This window comes from Pristiophorus japonicus, chromosome 1 (genome assembly GCF_044704955.1).
Source record: "Pristiophorus japonicus isolate sPriJap1 chromosome 1, sPriJap1.hap1, whole genome shotgun sequence".
NCBI lineage: Eukaryota > Metazoa > Chordata > Chondrichthyes > Pristiophoridae > Pristiophorus > Pristiophorus japonicus.
The window spans coordinates 400,980,006-400,997,217 of record NC_091977.1 but is presented as its reverse complement, the minus strand read 5'-3'; the positions used below and the strand labels follow the sequence as shown (position 1 = coordinate 400,997,217).

Genomic DNA, 17,212 nt, shown 5'->3' with positions numbered 1-17,212 from the left:
CTGGGGGGGAAAGGAGGTGGGAGGGGACTGGGGGGATGAGGGAGGGACTGGGGGGGAAGAGGGAGGGGACTGGGGGGAAGAGGGAGGGACTGGGGGGGAAGAGGGAGGGACTGGGGGGAAGAGGGAGGGACTGGGGGGGAAGAGGGAGGGACTGGGGGGGAAGAGGGAGGGACTGGGGGGAAGAGGGAGGGACTGGGGGGGAAGAGGGAGGGACTGGGTGGGAAGAGGGAGGGACTGGGTGGGAAGAGGGAGGGACTGGGGGGGGAGAGGGAGGGACTGGGGGGGGAAGAGGGAGGGACTGGGGGGGGAAGAGGGAGGGACTGGGGGGGAAGAGGGAGGGACTGGGGGGAAGAGGGAGGGACTGGGGGGAAGAGGGAGGGACTGGGGGGGAAGAGGGAGGGACTGGGGGGGAAGAGGGAGGGACTGGGGGGGAAGAGGGAGGGACTGGGGGGGGAAGAGGGAGGGACTGGGGGGGAAGAGGGAGGGACTGGGGGGAAGAGGGAGGGACTGGGGGGGAAGAGGGAGGGACTGGGGGGAAGAGGGGAGGGACTGGGGGGGAAGAGGGAGGGACTGGGGGGGAAGAGGGAGGGACTGGGGGGGAAGAGGGAGGGACTGGGGGGGAAGAGGGAGGGACTGGGGGGGAAGAGGGAGGGACTGGGGGGGAAGAGGGAGGGACTGGGGGGAAGAGGGGACTGGGGGGGAAGAGGGAGGGGGGGGGGAGGGACTGGGGGGGAAGGAGGGAGGGAGGGACTGGGGGGGAAAGAGAGGGAGGACTGGGGGGGAAGAGGGAGGGACTGGGGGGGAAGAGGGAGGGACTGGGGGGAAAGAGGGAGGGACTGGGGGGAAGAGGGAGGGACTGGGGGGGAAAGAGGGAGGGACTGGGGGGGAAAGAGGGAGGGACTGGGGGGGAAAGAGGGAGGGACTGGGGGGGAAGAGGGAGGGACTGGGGGGAAGAGGGAGGGACTGGGGGGGAAAGAGGGAGGGACTGGGGGGGAAAGAGGGAGGGACTGGGGGGGAAAGAGGGAGGGACTGGGGGGGGAAAGAGGGAGGGACTGGGGGGGAAAGAGGGAGGGACTGGGGGGGGAAAGAGGGAGGGACTGGGGGGGGAAAGAGGGAGGGACTGGGGGGGAAAGAGGGAGGGACTGGGGGGGGAAAGAGGGAGGGACTGGGGGGGGAAAGAGGGAGGGACTGGGGGGGAAAGAGGGAGGGACTGGGGGGGAAAGAGGGAGGGACTGGGGGGGGAAAGAGGGAGGGACTGGGGGGGGAAAGAGGGAGGGACTGGGGGGGGAAAGAGGGAGGGACTGGGGGGGGAAAGAGGGAGGGACTGGGGGGGGGAAAGAGGGAGGGACTGGGGGGGGAAAGAGGGAGGGACTGGGGGGGAAAGAGGGAGGGACTGGGGGGGAAAGAGGGAGGAGGGGGGGGGAAAGAGGGAGGGACTGGGGGGGGAAAGAGGGAGGGACTGGGGGGGAAAGAGGGAGGGACTGGGGGGGGAAAGAGGGAGGGACTGGGGGGGAAAGAGGGAGGGACTGGGGGGGGAAAGAGGGAGGGACTGGGGGGGGAAAGAGGGAGGGACTGGGGGGGGAAAGAGGGAGGGACTGGGGGGGGAAAGAGGGAGGGACTGGGGGGGGGAAAGAGGGAGGGACTGGGGGGGGAAAGAGGGAGGGACTGGGGGGAAAGAGGGAGGGACTGGGGGGGGGAAAGAGGTCTGGACTGGGGAGGGAAAGAGGGAGGGACTGGGGGGGGAAGAGAGGAGGGACTGGGGGGAAGAGGGAGGGAGGGAGGGACTGGGGGGGGAAAGAGGGAGGGAGGGAGGGACTGGGGGGGGAAAGAGGGAGGCTGGGGGGAAGAGGGAGGGACTGGGGGGGGAAAGAGGGAGGGAGGGAGGGACTGGGGGGGGAAAGAGGGAGGGAGGGAGGGACTGGGGGGAATGAGGGAGGGAGGGAGGGAGGGACTGGGGGGAAAGAGGGAGGGGGAGGGACTGGGGGGAAAGAGGGAGGGAGGGAGGGACTGGGGGGGAAAGAGGGAGGGAGGGAGGGACTGGGGGGAAAGAGGGAGGGAGGGAGGGACTGGGGGGGAAAGAGGGAGGGAGGGAGGGACTGGGGGGAAAGAGGGAGGGAGGGAGGGACTGGGGGGAAAGAGGGAGGGAGGGAGGGACTGGGGGGGAAGAGGGAGGGAGGGAGGGACTGGGGGGGAAAGAGGGAGGGAGGGAGGGACTGGGGGGGAAAGAGGGAGGGAGGGAGGGACTGGGGGAAAGAGGGAGGGAGGGAGGAGGGACTGGGGGAAAGAGGGAGGGAGGGAGGGACTGGGGGGAAAGAGGGAGGGAGGGAGGGACTGGGGGGAAAGAGGGAGGGAGGGAGGGAGGGACTGGGGGAAAGAGGGAGGGAGGGAGGGGACTGGGGGAAAGAGGGAGGGAGGGAGGGACTGGGGGGAAAGAGGGAGGGAGGGAGGGACTGGGGGAAAGAGGGAGGGAGGGAGGGACTGGGGGGAAAGAGGGAGGGAGGGAGGGACTGGGGGGAAAGAGGGAGGGAGGGAGGGACTGGGGGGAAAGAGGGAGGGAGGGAGGGACTGGGGGGAAAGAGGGAGGGAGGGAGGGACTGGGGGGAAAGAGGGAGGGAGGGAGGGACTGGGGGAAAGAGGGAGGGAGGGAGGGACTGGGGGGAAAGAGGGAGGGAGGGAGGGACTGGGGGGAAAGAGGGAGGGAGGGAGGGACTGGGGGGAAAGAGGGAGGGAGGGAGGGACTGGGGGGAAAGAGGGAGGGAGGGAGGGACTGGGGGGAAAGAGGGAGGGAGGGAGGGACTGGGGGGAAAGAGGGAGGGAGGGAGGGACTGGGGGGAAAGAGGGAGGGAGGGAGGGACTGGGGGGAAAGAGGGAGGGAGGGAGGGACTGGGGGAAAGAGGGAGGGAGGGAGGGACTGGGGGGAAAGAGGGAGGGAGGGAGGGACTGGGGGGAAAGAGGGAGGGAGGGAGTGACTGGGGGGAAAGAGGGAGGGAGGGAGTGACTGGGGGGAAAGAGGGAGGGAGGGAGGGACTGGGGGGAAAGAGGGAGGGAGGGAGGGACTGGGGGGAAAGAGGGAGGGAGGGAGGGACTGGGGGGAAAGAGGGAGGGAGGGAGGGACTGGGGGGAAAGAGGGAGGGAGGGAGGGACTGGGGGGAAAGAGGGAGGGAGGGAGGGACTGGGGGGAAAGAGGGAGGGAGGGAGGGACTGGGGGGAAAGAGGGAGGGAGGGAGGGACTGGGGGGAAAGAGGGAGGGAGGGAGGGACTGGGGGGAAGAGGGAGGGAGGGAGGGACTGGGGGGAAAGAGGGAGGGAGGGAGGGATTGGGGGAAAGAGGGAGGGACTGGGGGAAAGAGGGAGGTAGGGAGGGACTGGGGGAAAGAGGGAGGTAGGGAGGGACTGGGGGAAAGAGGGAGGTAGGGAGGGACGGGTGAAAGAGGGAGGGAGGGAGGGACTGGGGGTAAAGAGGGAGGGAGGGAGGGAGGGAGAGAGGGAGGGAGGGACTGGTCGAAAGGGGGAGGGAGAAGAAAGAAAGAAGAAAGAGAAAGAGAGAGAGAGATGGGGACACACACACACACACACACACAGGGGGATGAAGCTTGCAGGACAAACAAACTTGCAGAATGGGCATGTAAATGACAAATTAATTTCAATATAGATAAGTGTGGAGTGGTGCATTTTGCTGAGAAATAAGGAGGCTACCTACTCCTTAGGAAATAAGATCATAAGTGGGGTGGAGGTGCAAAGGGTTCTGGGGGTATAGCTTGACAAATCATTAAATGTAGCAACATAGATTAAAAAAGTCATAAAAAGCAAATAAAGCACTGGGGTTCATTTCTAGAGGAATAAAATTCAAAAGTTACGTTAAACCTATACGAAACCTTGTCTGATTGATGATTTGAGACAGTGGGATTTCAATACAGCATTATTGCATATATGCTTTTTAGTGGTTGCTGTTGTTAAAAAAAAACTTGCCACGGACGAAAAGGTCCCGCTCAAAGGAATCCATAGCCTGCTCAGTACAAAAAAAAATTAGCGGGAACATTGGTTGCTATGGAAACCTGCACAGTCCATCGCTATGCCTGCCTTTTCATGAGATATGTGGAACATTCTTTGTTCCAGTTCAGGTCCCCTCCCTTAGTTCTTTTTCCAGTACATTGATGACTGTTTTGGTGCAGTTATCTGCTCTTGCCCTGAACTGAAAAATTTCATTCACTTTGCTTCTAATTTCCACCCTTCCCTCACTTTCACATGCTCTATCTCTGACTCTTCCTTGCCCTTCCTCAACTTCTCTGCCTCCATTTCTGGAGCTAGGCTAGTGACAACTATTCACTGTATGCCCACTGACTCCCACAACTACCTTGACTAACTTCCTCTCAGGACTCTATCATTCTCCCAGTTTCTCCATCTCCGCCACAATCTAAGGATAAGGGGCAAGCCATTTAGGACTGAGATGAGGAGAAACTTCTTCACTCAGAGTTGTTAACCTGTGGAATTCCCTGCGGTAGAGAGTTGTTGATGCCAGTTCATTGGATATATTCAAGAGGGAGTTAGATATGGCCCGTACAGCTAAAGGGATCAAGGGGTATGGAGAGAAAGCAGGAAAGGGGTACTGAAGGAACAATCAGCCATGATCTTATTGAATGGTGGTGCAGGCTCGAAGGGCCGAATGGCCTTCTCCTGCATCTATTTTCTATGTTTCTATCTGTTCTTACAATGCCACCTTCCATGCTAGTGCTTCCGATAAGTCTTTCTTTTTCCTCAACTGAGGATTCCCCTCTCCCCATGGTTGACATGGCCCTCCACCGTGTCCGTTCCATTTCCCGCACTTTTGCTCTCACTCCTTTCCCTCCCTCCCAGAACCACGAGAGGGATCCCTTTGTCCTCACCCTTCAGCCCACCAGCCTCCACGTTCAACAGATCATCCTCTGCCATTTCCACTATCTCCAGCATGATCCATCACCAAGCACATCTTGCCTTCCCCTCCCAGCATTCCAAAGGGACCGACCGCTCCATCTAAGACACCCATTCCTCAATCACTCCCAACACACACATCCTTCCCCGTGCAAGCGCAGGAGATGAAAGACCTGCCCTTTTACTGCCTCCCTTCCCACTGCCCAGGGTCCCAAACACTCCTTCCAGGTGAAACAGCAATTTACTTGTACTTCTTGCAATTTAGTATACTGTATTCGTTGCTCGCGATGTGGTCTCCTCTACATTGGGGAGACCAAATGCAGATTGGATGACCGCTTTGTGTGACCTTGAGCTTCCGGTCGCCTGTCATTGCAATTCCCCACTCCACTCCCATTCTGATCTCTGTCCTCGGCCTCTTACACTGTTCCAACGAAGCTCAACATAAGCTCGAGGAACAGTACCTCATCTTTCAATTAGGCACTTTACAATCTTCTGCACCCAACATCGAGTTCAACAATTTCAGACCATAACCTCTGTCCCTTTTCTTTTCAGAAGGCAGCTGTTGATGATTCTGCTATTCCCATTTACAGCATATAATTACTCCTGCCTTCCACCCTATCAGACTTGTTCTTTCTTCCCTGCCTCTGTACCTGGTTAAAATCTGTTACATTTCTAACTTTTTCCAGTTCTGACAAAGGGTCACAGATCTGAAACGTTAACTCTGCTTCTCTCTCCACAGATGCTGCCTGACCTTCCAGCATTTTCTGTTTTTATTGCATTTATATAGCACCTATTGCATTGAAAAACCCTCCCAATACACTTCACAGAGGCGCAAGGAAAAACTGGACACTGAGCTAAGTAAGGAAGAAGAAATTAGGAGGGGAGATCAAAGACTTGGTTGAAGAGGTGGGTTTAAGGAGGGTCTTGAATTAGAGAAGTGGAGGGATTTAGGGAAGAAATTCCAGAGCATGGAGCTCACGGTACAGCTGGCAGGTGGGGATGCACACGAGCCCACAGTCAAAGAAATGGAGAGTTTGGGGGACTGGCAATGTAGGGCTAGAGATCATCTGGAGAGCAAGGGCATGAAAAGATTTAAACACAAGGAACAAAACGTAAAATTAAGGCATTGGGGAACTGGCAGCTAATGTAAGTCAGCAAGGTCAGGGGTGATGGGTGAGCGAGACCTGATGTGGGTTAGATAGACAGTAGAGTTTTGTATGAGCTGAAGTTTAGAGGCTGGAGGGTGTGACCCAAGCTAGGGAAGCATTATCATAGTTGAGTCTGGAGGTGGGGTGGGGGTGGGGGAGTTATATTTTGAACTTTAATTTAAGATCGTAATCAAAATCAAAGGTTTCATTTTTATTTACAAATGCTTTCATAACAATCTATTCTGTATTTATGTGATCGATTTCTAATATCATTTCAAACAGTTTTGAAGAATTGTTTTAGGGATCATGGTTGGGAGTAGAAATATCTTCCCAATTAAATTGGTGGAACTGATTTTACCAATCTCTCAAAAACGTTATTATAATTCTCAACTCACCCAGTTCCAGCCATTAATTCTGCCTACAGTATTTCTTTCATTTCACACTCGGCTTTTGAAAATATATTTTTTTTAAACACGAGATTTTCAGCCACAGATGAAATAACCAACTTACCTATCTTTGTTTTCCCAGATCATCATCTCCTCTCCACAAAAAAAACCTTTCCTTTGAAACCATAAGGATAGAATATCACAATGTGAAATTCTTAATTACATATTATTAAGCGGTCCCCTGTTACCTCAATGAGTTGTGTAACTAGGAACATGCTAATAAAATATTGGGTCAGAGTTAGCAGAATTCAGCTGGGAAACCTCTCGTTAGGCCTCATCTGGAATACTGTAATCGGTTAAGGTGCCCTCACATGATGGGTGATCGAGCAATGGTTCAAAGGAGGGCCACTAAAATGATCCCTAGTTTAAAAACCCTTAGTTATCACAATAGGCTTTAAGAAGCTAGGCCTTTTTATTATAGGAAAGCACAGGCTTTGAGTAGATTCAATTGATGTGTTCAAAATGATGAAGAAACTAAACTGTGTCTGTAAGGACAAACTATTTGAACGTAATAGGTTAGCGAAAATGAGGGGTCATGCATATGAGCGAAGCAAGCATAGGGTTAGGTTAGATATCAGTAGGTTTTTCTTTAAGCAGAGGATGAATAAGGAGGAAGGAAACCAATGTTTTAAACAGTTACAGTAAACAAACGCCAATATTTCCCCTGTCACTCTTTGGATCAGTGATTTTTAAAATAGTTAAAAAATCTTTCTCCATGTTCCCAACTACTGTTGTTGAAATTTTATTCAATTCTCCTCTGACTTTTTACATGGCATTGAAAGGAGAGCCCTTGCATATTCAGTTCATTTCTCCTAACTATGAAATTGCTCTAGTCCTCCTAAATATGAAATTAAATCTAATTAGATAATTTCAATGTTCAAACATCACAAAGCACCCAACAACTGTAGAAGTTCAAATGTAAAATATAAATGGATATATGCACAAGCTGAAGCTCAAATGTTACTCAATTACCCACAACACCGGTTTTAAAACACAAGTGCACACCTGACATACCTTTGGGTAGTTGAATGATAAAAAAAGTCAGATATTTTACATGGACATTAAATAAGGCATAATTAAATAAATACAGGTTTGTGGACTGTACTGTAAACCTTCACTTTGACTTTATAAGCTTGCTAGGAGCAAGGTAAGGGAAGTGATGCAGCAAATTTCAGCATAACAAATGGAACCACTCACCTGTCGACAGTAGTTCTACAAACTCTGATTCAATTTTCTCAGAAACCCATTGCTCCTCAGAAGGATTAACAATGTTATCACGAGAAATACTTCTTTTTAAAAAAGCTAGCAAAATACATTGACCTATAACTGCATACATTTTTTAAGAGCCTTAATTGTACAATTTATCTTTGTGAATGCCATATATAGCCCCAAGAGACATTACATTTTTAATGAGAACAATTTAAAGACAAAAATAATGATCTGTAGAAATTATGACAAGTTCAATGCATAAATCACACTGAACACTCCTTAGATAGTCTGGACATTAATTTATAATTTGAATGTGTCTATACATCAATCTTAAACTTGCCTATATGATGCGGAATAGAGGACATTTTGATCTATTTTCACTATTCTAATTATATAATCTAAAAATAATGTTGCAAAATCTTCTAATTAATAAAAAAAATGTACCATTTACTAAAGAATGGTTGCAGCAAACGCACTGCTAATTTTAGGTGATGAAAACATGACTGCATATATGCTGAACGAAAAGAATTGGTCTACAGAGGAATTAATAGAATGCATTCAGGCAAGTGCTGTATTTGTCTCAATTAGTGGTTCAGTTTTGGGAACATCAAATAAAAAGCAAAAAGTAGGCCTTGGTTCATACCCATGGGAACTCAGCCATGCTTAGGACCAATTTCAGGTAAGTTACTGGATGGAAAAGGCAGAGGCAAGATGTTACCCAGAGGGAGAGAAGGGAAAAAAGTGAGAGTCATGATCGAAGTGCTCCCCTATACCTGCTACCAGCTGATTTCTGATTCGAGCAATATTCAAGAATGCTCAGGAGCAGGTTATTTGCCTGTAATATTGCCACAAATGGCACGTGGCCTTGGGATTCAAGCACAAAAATGCAAGCACATTAAAATAGTCTCTAAAATCTCAAATGGCTGACATTTATCTTACCTCTTCTCCATTTTCATTTTTGATCACTTGTTGTGCTTTCAAAATTTTGGTTGCTGCAATAGCAGATGTCAGTGCCTACAATAAATGATGAATACTGGTAATTCCAATATTATTACTCACGGTGAGTCAGAGATAACATTGATGCCGGGGAGGGGGTTGAGATTTCCATTGAAAAAATCCATTTGCAGTTTGTAAGAGATCAATACAGAAATACTGAGCATTTTTTGATTGAACTAATACAAGTAGATAAATAAATAAGTTATATAACTAAACCTCCGCTCTTTACGAGAGAACAGCTCTTTAACTTTGCAGTCCTATTTCGCTGTAGGTATTTTTTTTATAGTGAGTACGAAGTATAAGAAAACAATAAATTAATTTGCGTCTTTCTTTTTTAAATTAAATATCTCTGCAACAATTAGTAAAATATTCTACTAAACAAATTTAAAGTTCAGGACTTTCATTCAGAACCTCCCTCCATATAAACTTGAGGAATAGTATAGTCCAAGAATTTCAATTGTTTATATTAAAGTTTTTGCTATTTTATTTTGAGTTCCAAGATAAATACAAATTAAAAAATGCAGGTTTAACCATTAGGAATACATTACAACACAGAAAGATTAACATAGAAACATAGAAAATAAGTGCAAGAGTAGTCCTTCGAGCCTCCACCACCATTCAATAAGATCATGGCTGATCATTCACCTTAGTACCCATTTCCCACTTTTGCTCCATACGCCTTGATCCCTTTGGCCATAAGGGTCATATCTAACTCCCTCTTGAATATATCCAACGAACTGGCATCATCAACAACTCTCTGCGGTAGGGAATTCCACAGGTTAACAACCCTCTGAGTGAAGAAATTTCTCGTCATCGCAGTCCTAAATGGCCTACCCCTTATCCTAAGACTATGTCCCCTGGTTCGGGACTTCCCCAACATCGGGAACATTCTTCCTGCATCTAACCGGTCCCGTCAGAATTTTATATGTTTCTATGAGATCCCCTCTCATCCTTTTAAACTCCAGTGAATAAAGGCCCAGTCGATCCAGTCTCTCCTCATATGCAGTCCAGCCATCCTGGGAATCAGTCTGGTGAACCTTCGCTGCACTCCCTCAATAGCAAGAACGTCCTTCCTCAGATTAGGAAACCAAAACTGAACACAATATTCCAGGTGAGGCCTCACCAAGGCCTTGTACAACTGCAGTAAGACCTCCCTGCTCCTATACTCAAAATCCCTAGCTATGAAGGCCAACATACCATTTGACTTCTTCACCACCTGCTGTACCTGCATACCAACTTTCAATGACTGATGTACCATGACACCCAGGTCTCGTTGCACCTCCCCTTTTCCTAATCTGCCGCCATTCAGATAATATTCTGCCTTTGTGTTTTTACCCCCAAAGTGGATAACCTCACATTTATCCACATTATATTGCATCTGCCATGCATTTGCCCACTCACCTAACCTGTCCAAGTCACCCTGCAGCCTTTTCTCGTCCTCCTCATAACTCACACCACCACCCAGTTTAGTGTCATCTGCAAACTTGGGAGATATTACACTCTATTCCTTCATCCAAATCATTAATGTATATTGTAAATAGCTGGGGTCCCAGCACTGAGCCCTGCGGCACCCCACTAGTCACTGCCTGCCATTCTGAAAAGGACCCATTTATCCCGACTCTCTGCTTCCTGTCTGCCAACCAGTTCTCTATCCACGTCAGTATATTACCTCCAATACCATGTGCTTTAATTTTGCACACCAATCTCTTGTGTGGGACCTTGTCAAAAGCCTTTTGAAAGTCCAAATACACCACATCCACTGGTTCTCCCTTGTCCACTCTACTAGTTACATCCTCAACAAATTCCAGAAGATTTGTCAAGCATAATTTCCCTTTCATAAATCCATGCTGACTTGGACCAATCCTGTCACTGCTTTCCAAATGCGCTGTTACTTCATCTTTAATAATTGATTCCAATATTTTCCCCACTACTGATGTCAGGCTAATCGGTCTATAATTACCCGTTTTCTCTCTCCCTCCTTTTTTAAAAAGCGGTGTTACATTAGCTACCCTCCAGTCCATAGGAACTGACCCAGAGTCAATCAACTGTTGAAAAATGATCACCAATGCATCCACTATGTCTAGGGCCACTTCCTTAAGTACTCTGGGATGCAGACTATCAGGCCCCATGGATTTATCGGCCTTCATTCCCATCAATTTCCCGAACACAATTTCCCGCCTAATAAGGATATCCTTCAGTTCCTCCTTCTCACTAGACCCTCGGTCCCCCAGTACTTCCGGAAGGTTATTTCTGTCTTCCTTCGTGAAGAGAGAACCAAAGTATTTGTTCAACTGGTCTGCCATTTTATTATTCCCCATTGTAAATTCTCCTGAATCTGACTGCAAGGGACCTATGTTTTCTTCACGATTCTTTTTCTCTTCACATATCTATAGAAGCTTTTGCAGTCAGTTATGTTCCCGGCAAGCTTCCTCTCATACTCTATTTTCCCTCTCCTAATTAAACCCTTTGTCCTCCTCTGCTGAATTCTAAATTTCTCCCAGACCTCAGGTTTGCTGCTTTTTCTGACCAATTTATATGCCTCTTCATTGGATTTAACACTATCCTTAATTTCCCTTGTTTGCCATGGTTGAGCCACTTTCCCCATTTTATTTTTACTCCAGACAGGGATGTACAATTGTTGAAGTTCATCCATGTGATCTTTAAATGTTTGCCATTGCCTATCCACCATCAACCCCTTAAGTATAATTTGCCAGTCTATTCTAGCCAATTCACGTCTCATACCATCAAAGTTACATTTCCTTAAGTTTAGGACCCTAGTCTCTGAATTAACTGTGTTACTCTCCATCTTAATTAAGAATTCTACCAAATTATGGTCACTCTTCCCCATGGGGCCTCGCACAACAAGATTGCTAATTAGTCCTTTCTCATTACACATCACCCAGTCTAGGATGGCCAGCCCTCTAGTTGGTTCCTCGACTTATTGGTCCAGAAAACCATCCCTAATACACTCCAGGAAATACTCCTCCATCGTATTGCTACCAGTTTGGTTATCCCAATCTATATGTAGATTAAAGTCGCCCATGATAACTGTTGTACCTTTATTGCACGCGTCCCTAATTTCTTGTTTGATGCTGTCCCCAAAGTCACTACTACTGTTTGGTGGTCTGTGAAAATTCCCACTAGCGTTTTCTGCCCTTTGGTATTCCACAGCTCCAACCATACAGATTCCACATCATCCAAGCTAATGTCCTTCCTTACTATTGTGTTAATTTCTTTAACCAGCAACGCTACCCCACCTCCTTTTCCTTTCTGTCTATCCTTCCGGAATGTTGAATACCCCTGGATGTTGAGTTCCCAGCCTTGGTCACCCTGGAGCCATGTCTCCGTGATGCCAATTATATCATATTCATTAATTGCTGCCTGTGCAGTTAATTCATCCACCTTATTGCGAATACTCCTCGAATTGAGGCACAGAACCTTCAGGCTTGTCTTTTTGAACACACTTTGCCCTTTTAGAATTTTGCTACATGCATAATTTAATCCAAAAGTTTTAATTTGTCACACATTGGACATAATGCATGTGCTAAATAAACAGACCATTAAATATAATATCCTATATTTTTTTTTTCAGGAAAGTTACTTCAGAAAAATCTGAACAGTTCATGCTTTACCTGTTTTTGTATAAAACATCAAAGCAAAATTCTGGTAACTGTCACTGCTACTAAAAAATGTTTTCTTAGCCTCAGTAATCTTCTATTGGGGCACAATTGTAGAGCCTAAAAACAGCAAGTCCTAGCATGCTCTGTGAATGACTATAGCTGTTGGCAAATCATAAGTTTCTGGGGATTAGATACACATATACAATTGTGGCCTACTACCATATTTAGTCCCTTTAGTCAACAGTGCTGGTTCCAGCAAGTTCAATAAACTTAAACCTAGGCTTCTCAAAGATGCAGAGGTATCCAACTGAAAATTTTGGTAGACATGTGTTAAACACAGAAAATATTACTGGAAATTTAAGTTTAATAATTTTCTTAGACATGGTATTTGTTGTCTTCATTGTTGTAAACCTTATTTCCAGTCCTAAATTTCTCTGTTTAGTGAGAAATTATGATTGAGGATTTTCCAAAAATATATGGCACTATTTCATTGACTTAGCTTCTTATTTTTTATTGGTAACTTTTGCCAACTACTCATTGGTGATTGGTTATTTTAAATTGTTCTCAGTAATTTTTCATTGGAAGTTTTTCAAAATTCGTTCACAGGATGTGGATGTCGCCTGCAAGGCCAGCATTTATTGCCCATCCCTAATTGCCCTCGAAAAAGGTGGCGGTGAGGGCAGTTAAGAGTCAATTACATTTCTGTCACATATAGGCCAGACTGAGTAAGGATGATAGAGGTCCTTCCCTGAAGGACATTAGTGGACCAGATGGGTTTTTACGACAATCCGACAGTTTCATAGGGGCCGAAATTGATCAACTTACCGCCCAGTGCTGCCGACATTCCTCTACAACATCCGCCCAGTGCCACTTTCGACATGGCCTGGAGCGGGCGGGAGGGGAGAACCGCCAGGAAGCACCCGCCAACGTCAGTGGACGAACGAGTGGCGTAAGTAGACTCCCACCCGCTGAGATGCCAAATTGGTGTGGGCGGGAGTCGGCACCAGAATGGGGGTGGACCGCTGCGAGGAGGCTGATCTATCCCTAATGGTAAGTAGGAAGATCATTGAAAATAGGTTAGTGAACTTTTTTTTTTTAAATTGGTTTTTCCACAGCGACTTACCTTGATGGGGTCCACAGAAGATCTTCCGATAATTTTTTTATTTTTTGTTAATGATTTTTATTTTTAGGTCTTCGACCCTCCGTGGCTCTTGGGCGGCAAGTGCCTCTGCCGCCGAGAACGAGTGCTCCCGCCGGCTGACGCCCACATTGGCGGCTTAAGTCCCTCATTTGCCGCCTGCTGACCTTCGAGGGGCCTTCATGAATATCCCGCTGAAAGTACCAGCGGGTACCTCAGCGGCACTTGGGCAGGCAAATTCGGCCCCATAGTCACCATTACTGATACTAATTATTTTTTTTATTCCAGACTTCTTTAATTGAATTTAAATTCCCTAGCTGCCAGGGTGGGATTTAAACTCATGTCTCCAAATCATTAGCCCAGGCCTCTGGATTACCAGCCCAGTAACATAACCTCTATGCTACTGCATCCACCGAAACGTTAATTCTGTTTCTCTCTCCACAGATGCTGCCTGACCTGCTGAGTATTTCCAGCATTTCTTGTTTTTATCCTAAATTTACACTATGTGCCCTTTGCTGTCCAAGGTCCGCTCCACTCCATTAACCATTTGCTTAACAAGAAATGAACCAGGAGCAACAAGCGCACTGCTCATTACAGGCTTGTTTTGTGCGCATTCGGCCGGAATGGACTAAAATTCCAGGTCCATGTCTGTTTTCGAAATCAGAACAACGCTCTTATTTCGATACCAAACCCCAAAATGGCAGTGAACGCCAGCAACTTTAATTAGTAGCACCAGCAATGACAGAGGCGGATGGCACGAGAGAAATGGAGAAATAAACAGGGTCCTGAGCGACTTTACCCACTCAGACCCATCGCCATAAATCCTTCAGTGGGAAAGGCAGCCCCTCCTCTTTCCTCCTCCCTAAACCTTTCACAAATAGCCAGTGGTATCTCAAAAGGACACAAGCACCCAGACTAGGCCTATCCATCCAGAGAGGCATATAGCCATGAATGTAAAGGTCTGAATCTGAGATATAAGGAAAACCGTGATAATGCTTTCAGCTATTTTATTAACTCAGACTGAAGACATTGAAGGAGAGAGATACACCAGATTCCAATTATTAATGCCTTGCCCCAGGCCCAAAGTCTCTTTCATTCCTTTCCCAGCCACCTTCCCCCACCCAAAGCCATATGGTACCGCGTGCACTCTCTCCATTGACAGCGCTCTTTCCAAATGCACGTATGGCTTCTAAGGGATCAGTGCAGGGATCACAAGGATCAGTGCTGGGGCCTCAATTTTACAATTTATATTAATGACTTGGATGAAAGGACCAAGTGTAACGTAGCCAAATTTGCTGCTGACACAAAGATAGGTGGGAAAACAAGTTGAGGAGGACGCAAATAATCTGCAAAGGGATATAGATAGGCTAAGTGAATGGGCAAACATTTGGCAGATGGGAGTATAATGTGGGAAAATGTGAGGTTATCCACTTTGGTAGGAAAAATAAAAAAGCTAATTATTTAAATGGGGAGATATTACAAAACGCTGCAGTACAGAGGGATCTGGAGGTTCTTGTACATGAAACACAAAATGTTAGCATGCTGGAACAGCAAGTAATCAGGATGGCAACTGGAATGTTGGCCTTTATTGCAAGGGGATGAAGTATAAAAGCAGGGAAGTCCAGCTCCCAACTGTACAGGGTGTTAGTAATACCACACCTGGAGTACTCCGTACAGTTTTGGTCTCTTTATTTAAGGAAAGAAATACTTGCATTGGAGGCAGTTCAGAGAAGGTTCACAAGGTTGATTCCTGAGATGAAGGGGTTGTCATATGAAGAGAGGTTGAGCAGGTTGGGCCTATACTAATTGGAGTTTAGAAGAATGAGAGGTGATCTTATTGAAACATGTAAGATTGAGGGGGCTTGACAGGGTAGATGCAGAGAGGATGTTTCACCTCATGGGGGAATCTAGAACTAGGGGGCATAGTTTCAGAATAAGGGGTCGCCCATTTAAGACAGAAACGAGGAGGAATTTTTTCTCTCAGAGGGTCGTGAATCTTTGGAATTCTGTACCTCAGAGAGCTGCGGAGGCTGGGTCATTGAATATATTTAAGGTGGAGACAGACAGATTTTTGAATGCTAAGGGATTCAAGGGTTATGGGGAGTGGGCGGGGAAGTGGAGTTGAGGCCAGGATCAGATCAGCCATGACCCTATTGAATGGCGGAGCAGGCTCAAGGGGCCAAATGGCCTACTCCTGCTCCTATTTCTTATGTTCTTATGTAAATGACATAGGGCTGCTCTGCACGAGGGGTAGGAAATGATGTTTATGCCACAAACATCAGTAGTCTCCCCTGTATATTGATGGGACAAACCAACTGGTGGACCCCCTGAAATCTTCTTGTGGACCCCGAGGTAGCCATGGGCTCTCGGTTGAGAACCCCTGGCCTATGTTATACTAAAAAAAAAACTATAGAACAGCTGTGTTAAGATATCTAAATTTGAACTGCAAGGATTTAATTGGGGAATAGTTTTAATTTTTCTGCCCTTAGCTTGTTGCTTCTCAGGAACTCAAACATATGAAAATTCTTACTTTTGCTCAGTCTTTCCTTCCTTCTATAATCTACATGCTTTTAGAACAATACCTAACTTACTAATTCTTGACTCTTCTCAGCTTGTCTCCCATTCTTTTTATCCTCACACTTTGACTTGTCATCTAATTTTCTAAAACATTTGGATACCAAATTTAACTTGGGTACCATTACACAATTTCCCTACCAAAACCACAGGGTTTTAAAAACAGACCTACCTCTGCTTTTAGATCAGATCGGATCCGCACAATACATCTTTTTACGGTCATCTGGAAGGTAAAACTGATGACACCTTTAATTTTCAACAATACTTCTTCACACATATTTCTCCGTGACTAAAAAATAAACAAAGAAAACATTTAGATCAACTGAACAATTAATGAGATGTTTCATCATGTTGCAAAATTTATTATAAAGCTGTCAAAGTGAAACTAACTTTTATCTGCATGAGCAACTTTCTGTGTGCAGCACCACAAGATCCAGAAAATACATTGTTTTTGTCATGTCTGTAGAAATGTATCCTAACTGTATAGTCACATAAGGTATGCCACCAGAGGGCATGCGGTGGGAGACCTGAGGGTCACCTGATAGGTGTGCAGGGCCCAGTATAAAAGGCTACCCACCATACTTGTACCTCACTCTGGAGTTATAATAAATGGGACGAAGGTCACAACAGCTCAAGTACAATACTAGATCTCGTGGAGTCATTCATAAGAGAATTACAGACTAACTGCTGCTAAAATGGAGTCGTGTTTAACCTGGCCTATCCTTTTAATGGGACAAAGTTTACTTGCTGTAAATCGGCACAGCCGGAAATTGATTATGGACTCATTTGTGGTGCTGAGGAAATGTTTGTCGGTTGGCGCCTACTTGTAAATCATCCCTGGTTCCTCCCTTTGTGGACACACCAAGTTCTCAAGATCAGATGAGGCCAGCAGAAAATTACTAGCTTATTCTTTTTCTTAAGTTACTTGTTTATTAGTAGGCTCCCCTTGTGTTCAGTTGCTATTTCTTGCTGTTTTATGAATATAGAATTTAAAAATCATATAACATGGGAGGCCATTCGACCCATTTTGTCTGTACCAATTCACCGCAAGATGTATCTACTTAATCCTATTCCCTGGCCTTTGCCTTTAAAATTTTTCTTTTTCAAATATTAATCCCTTTCCCTTCCATTATTTTTTCCATATCCTAACAACTCAAATGCCAAGAAAAAATCC

At 46.8% G+C, this 17,212-nt stretch overlaps 1 protein-coding gene across 2 annotated transcripts in view; it reads right to left on the bottom strand.

The window, feature by feature from the left end:
* Nucleotides 1-17,212, bottom strand: part of armc1 (armadillo repeat containing 1) — a 61,899-nt gene that overhangs the window by 17,977 nt on the left and 26,710 nt on the right. For both annotated transcript variants that reach the window (XM_070891814.1, XM_070891805.1), the window contains exons 5-6: nt 16,211-16,327; nt 8,650-8,724 (exon numbers count right to left, since the gene is read on the bottom strand). In XM_070891814.1, coding sequence (XP_070747915.1) covers nt 8,650-8,724; nt 16,211-16,327 — 192 coding nt within the window. The remainder of the gene's footprint in view (nt 1-8,649; nt 8,725-16,210; nt 16,328-17,212) is intronic.